This window comes from Salvia hispanica, chromosome 5 (genome assembly GCF_029641045.1).
Source record: "Salvia hispanica isolate PSC_SH4W2 chromosome 5, Shi_PSC_v1, whole genome shotgun sequence".
NCBI lineage: Eukaryota > Viridiplantae > Streptophyta > Magnoliopsida > Lamiales > Lamiaceae > Salvia > Salvia hispanica.
In genome coordinates, this window is record NC_142696.1 from 33,711,407 (window position 1) to 33,717,103 (window position 5,697).

The 5,697-nt window shown below is 35.9% G+C and overlaps 1 protein-coding gene across 1 annotated transcript; it reads left to right on the forward strand.

Annotated features, from left to right (window-relative positions):
* The first annotated feature begins 618 nt into the window (after positions 1-618).
* Positions 619-1,976, forward strand: LOC125186306 (acid phosphatase 1-like). The gene is made up of 2 exons (XM_048082658.2): positions 619-1,066; positions 1,344-1,976. Exons 1-2 carry the CDS (start codon positions 684-686, stop codon positions 1,729-1,731), a joined length of 771 nt encoding a protein of 256 aa, XP_047938615.2. The 5' UTR covers positions 619-683; the 3' UTR covers positions 1,732-1,976.
* Positions 1,977-5,697: the final 3,721 nt, after the last annotated feature.

Sequence of the window (5,697 nt, forward strand, 5' to 3'; positions counted from 1 at the left end):
AGGGAGTATTTAATCGTAATTTTAATAATTAAAAAATTTATTTATATTTAAAAATTTAAATTTATATTTAATTTTATAAAATTAAATCTAATATTGAAATAAAGAAACAAAGTGAAGAATGACAAAAGGAAAGAAGAATGACAATTTTGAAATAATATCAGATTTAGTACATCACTTAAATAATATTAGATTTAAAATGTAAAAAGACCAAATTGCCTAAACCCCCAAAAGGGTATTTTTGTCACGAAACATTGAAAATGACTATTTTCGAGATAAACGCTTAGTACAAGATTTTCTGGGAATATTTTAAAAATCCAGGGTATATTGACAAGATAAACGCATAATACATGGACTATTTTTATAGTTCACTCTTCTAGTTATAATTGATATGTGGACAAGGACATATAAAAGTTTTGTTTATAAGAATTAGAAATATGCCTAAAATATTAATTGTATTTGCTCTTTTATATACACTTTGATATTAGTACTTGATTTAGTTATTTTGATCCATTATTACCGGACATAAAACTATTTCCAGTTATAGAGCTATATATTCGGGAAAAAGAGGATATATAAATTGTTGAATCAAACTGAAAAAGCTCCAAATCATCCCAACCGGAAAACCTGGAAAAGCGCTTTTCTTGAAGCAGGAAAAGAGCTTTTCTTCAATCGGTTTTTCCGGCATGGCGTTCATCCAATGGGGCCTGATCGCGCTCGTCGTGATCCTCAGCGCGGGGCCCACTTGGTCGGCCCCTTCCATCATTCAGATGAGGCCGGAAAAGGACACCCTTTTGGACGCCGACCACCTCTTCTGCAGCAGCTGGCGCTTAACGGTCGAGACCAACGACGCCGGCGCCTGGACGCGCGTGCCGGCGAGGTGCGTCGATTTCGTCAAGGAGTACATCACCGGCGACCTCTACGCCTCCGAGCTGGAGGCCGTCGCGGCCAATGCGGCCGAGTACGCCAGGGCCATCGGGGTCTCCGGCGACGGCAGAGACGCCTGGGTTTTCGACATCGACGAGACCTTGCTCTCCAATGTCCCTTACTACGCCGTCAATGGATTCGGGTAACCAATCATTTCCCTTTTATCCTTCTTGTAATATACTCATATCAGGAGCCACATTTCCAGAGTTTTAAGAAATATTAAGAAATGTGTGGAGAAAAAAAGTTTGTGAAATATGTCTCATTTATATATATACTAATACTAGTATTAGTTTTAAATAAAATGTGAAACAAATGAAAAAAACGGGACTCCTATTCCTATTAGTAGACGGTAGGGAGCATCCTCAATCCATTATTATCAACATGGACTACTTTAAGCTGTTATTTTTGGTGTTGATCAGATCACAGATCTTTGACGAACTTTCTTTCAACGACTGGGTAGAGTTGACGGAGGCTCCAGCAATAGTCCCTGGGCTGAGATTGTACAAGGAGCTACAGAAGCTAGGCTTCACATTATTTCTGTTGACCGGACGGGGTGAATATCAGAAGCATGCTACCGAGCGTAACCTAATGTACGCTGGATTCACCAACTGGGAAAAGCTTATCGTCAGGGGAAACACTGATAAAGGTAAGCCGGCATCGGTTTTCAAATCCGAGAAGAGGAAGGAGATAGAGGATGCAGGTTACATAATCCACGGGAGCTCCGGAGATCAGTGGAGCGACTTGATGGGATTCGCTCTCGCAAGACGCTCCTTCAAACTACCCAACCCCTTATACTACATTGCCTAGTATGTATGGAGATAAGATGTCACTTTTTTGGTCTGCTCCATAGCAATAGTTACTAGTCTTTTGCATAGAGTTCTAGTTTTTTTAATGGGATTTTCTTGATTCAAAAAATAAGGATGGATTGGCAGTTTGAGGTCACGGAAGGTCAGTTCAAGTCTCTTAGTTTTCTTTTACCTATCTGCATTTTCATGTTTTTAGGCTGCTGTAAATATTCTTGATTTTTATGAACATAATTTCTCGCCACCGCATATTTCTTCTCAAGTGCTAGCTGCGCTATCTTTTCGTTTTGTTATTTACTCCCTCCGTTCTAAGATAAGTGAGCACAAACTTTTCAGCACGAGATTTAAGTTGATAGGGACCTAATATTCTATTTTATTCTGAAAGGGAGCTGATATTCTCTCCGTATATGTATTTAGTTTATTTATGTTTTATTATTATTTAGTTATTATGATTTTATTTACTTTCCATAGTGGTTAGGATTTGATTTGCTTTGATTTGTTTTCCTAGTTTATAAAGATCTTTTTGTACCACACATATTATAAATATTTGTTGAGTCTTTTATTATTATCAAGCAGAATGAAGAATTAAATTATTAATCTCGTTCTCTCCTCCGGCTCTCCCTCTTGGAGAAACCGCCAGTTCTCTCAAATCTCTCAAATCTCTCAAAGTCACGCTAGTTTCCACCCTCTCTAATCTCTTTTCATATAATTTCTCTAGATAGGAATTAATCCCATATTAATTCCTATCAAATTGAAATGGAGTTTTGTTAGTAAAGTTGAAAGTAAATAAAGTAAGAGAGTTAATAAAGTAAAAAGTAAGAAAGAGGATACCAAAAAAAAGGAAATGACTCACTTACCTTGGGACGTCCCAAAAAGAAATGTGAGTCGCTTATCTTGGGACAGATGGAGTATAATTTTTTGAACTAATTTTAAATTCTAAGCTAATATTCAAAATAAAAGTGCCATAGGTTTAAATTCTCCTATGAAAGTATAAAGAAGATACTAGTACAAAAATGGCATTGTAAATTGTCGAAATACAAAATTACGACTAAAATACTACTACTAATAAGTAATACCGTAACTAATAAGATCCTAAAATTTATACTATAACGGGAAATTACAATCTCAGTTCAGAAAGTATTAGTGTAATGGAGTAACTATTTTTGATAAACAAACATAAATTTTAATAAGCTGGCATACTAATCAAATTTTAATAAATAAGAAAAAGTTTTTTTATTTTATTTTTTGACTATTCTATCCACAAATCAACAAGCACCAACATAATTATCAGTCTTAACTGCACTTTATATCCATTAGCTATGTTTTGCTAAGATAATGAGATTTTATCTTCACTTCATATGTTGTTTCGTATTCAAGATAAATGAAATATAGGCCCGTATTATCTTACCAGCCCCGTTAAGCCCATACTGTTTTTCATGTATGACTTAGATTAATTTAACCCACCAACTAGGTAGGTTTATTTATCTACAATCTACATCAATTAAAATTCTAAGCTAGTTAATAGTGTATTCCCTCCATCTCTTAAATTGACAATATTTGAATCGAGAAGAGTTTTAATGAATAATTGGTAAAATAAGAGATATATAAAAAAAAATTGATTGGAGTATTGTTAATGGAGAATGTAACCCACCTCATTAGAGAAAAAAAATTCCTTAAATAAAATTGGTCTATTTTTAAAGGACATCCCAAAAAGATTACTCAACTTTATCTGACCCAAATAATACCCGCAAGTTTACGGGGTTATCGTAGCAGACAGCAAGCAAAAGTATATCGTATCCCACAGAGACAATTTAGTGTAAACCTAAGTACCACGAACAAATTTCAACTACTATCCAGACGATCGAGAATTTTGGTTTTAAACTAACAACTACTAAAAGCATATAAAATCAAAGATTAAAATAAAGCACTTAAACAAGAAAACAATTAAGCAAGTTGTAGAAAATGATAGAGAAATATGCAGAATTCAAGGATCCGATGCGCAACTCATAGCCTAACCCAATCGCAACCGATTTACCATTTAAAGTCTCCAGAATTGTTGAATCAATCACAAATATAGATTAAACCCTCTCCCGATGTGAGAAATCCGTAGATTAGGTGTAATAATTGAAGTCCCCTTCTAATTCTTAGACCTAACTCCTAATAGTTCGATTAGATTAAAGATCCCACTCAAAACCTCAACTCTCCCGAGTTTTATTGAATTAATGTGTGAATTATTCTTCTTTCAAGGTTAAATATTTCATCTCCCGATTACTCTAAGAAACCCTACACTCCCAATTGGTGATCAAGTAATTGTTAGGAAAAAGCACAAGAATAATTCAAACAATTGCAAGAGCAAGATAAAAACGAAGTCAATTGGATTAAAACTTTGAATTAATGCATCTTCACCAATAATTCTACATAAAAAGTTTAGCTACTCATATTCATGGTAGAAAACAAAAAGAAATAAGGAAAAGCAGTGGAAATCATGATGCGAATCGCAATTGGCAGAGGAATTGAAGCTTGAATCTTCAATCTTCTTCCAAGAGTTCTTCATAAAGAGAGAGAGTGTTTTGTCGCTTGTAGAGAATGCCTAGAATTGACCTAATTATATTCTTCCTTCTTATTTCCTCATCAAAAAATTGCGTTTCAGCTTTGAAAAAAACGCTAAAATGACGGACCCGGCCGGGTGGAATTAATCCACTTGAAATTCACAGGGCCGGGTGGGACTTCTTCGCTACTCTCTGGAGTCTCGCAAGCTTAATTACGCCACCCGGCCGGGTGGAATTATAGGGTAATAATTCACCCGGCCGCGTGAGATTTTCTGGACAGCGCAGTGTTCGTATAATGGCCATAACTTCTTCTACCTAACTCCGATTAAGGCGTGCAAGATACCCACGCAAAGCTCTTTCGAAGACGAAGAGATTGATATGTATTAGAGGCTGATTGGACTTCAAAATCTCCAGTAAATATTGTCTCAAACCAAGACTGCTGCACATCCACATATTTTGTACCTTTTTCTACACTTTCTTAATGGTCAACATACCAACATAATAGAGAAGTAGATATAAACACGCCTAATAATAGGCGAAATATGCTCAAATTCATACAAAACCACCCTCTAAAACCATGTAAAATCCAAGTATATCAACTCCCCCATACTTACATAATTGCTAGTCCTCGAGCAATGAAGAAAAAAAAACTAAAAGAAGACTTAGATTTAAAGGGATTTTAGACATCATCATCGTCTCAAAGAATACGGAATAAAGGAGCATATCACAATACAAATTCCATCAAGTTAAGCTGTCGAATGCACTTTTACTACTAACTCGTATATCACCTTGGATTCATGCTTCACTCGGATGTATATATGTGTGTTTATTCACCTCACTCAAAAGTGTATAAGATATCAAGTAGTTGTTGGATATTTTAGTGTAATTAGATTAACTTGATTGATCGGTTATTGTTATAATGATACATCATTTAAGTATGAAGGTGCGGAGTGCACACTTATTTGAATTCATTATGATGTTAGGGGCGAAGGCCCTAAACAGATGAACGGAGGTCCGAAGCCAGCGCCCCCGGGTAGCGGGGTCCAAGGGGCGGCAGCCCCTGGCGGGGTCCAAGGGACAGAGCACCTGGCGGGGTCCAACGAAGTTGTTGTATTAGAAATTCATCCGAAAATATAATTTTTGAAAGTCAAAGGACTAATTTGCAATTTCAGAAACCTTTTGAAAATCAGTTATTTTCGGTTAATATTCCCAACGGATGCACTGTTTCATCAACAGCTGCACCGGTTCGTCTTCTTCAAAATCTGATCAATTCTTCTGGTTCATATATCTCGAATACACATATGAATTTGCTGATTTTCTCTGAATTTTATCCGATCAAATAAGTTTGGTAGAACCACCGAAATTGATTTGATCTGAAAGTGATTATCACGACTTTCAGATATCCGTTTTTCTGTTCTATA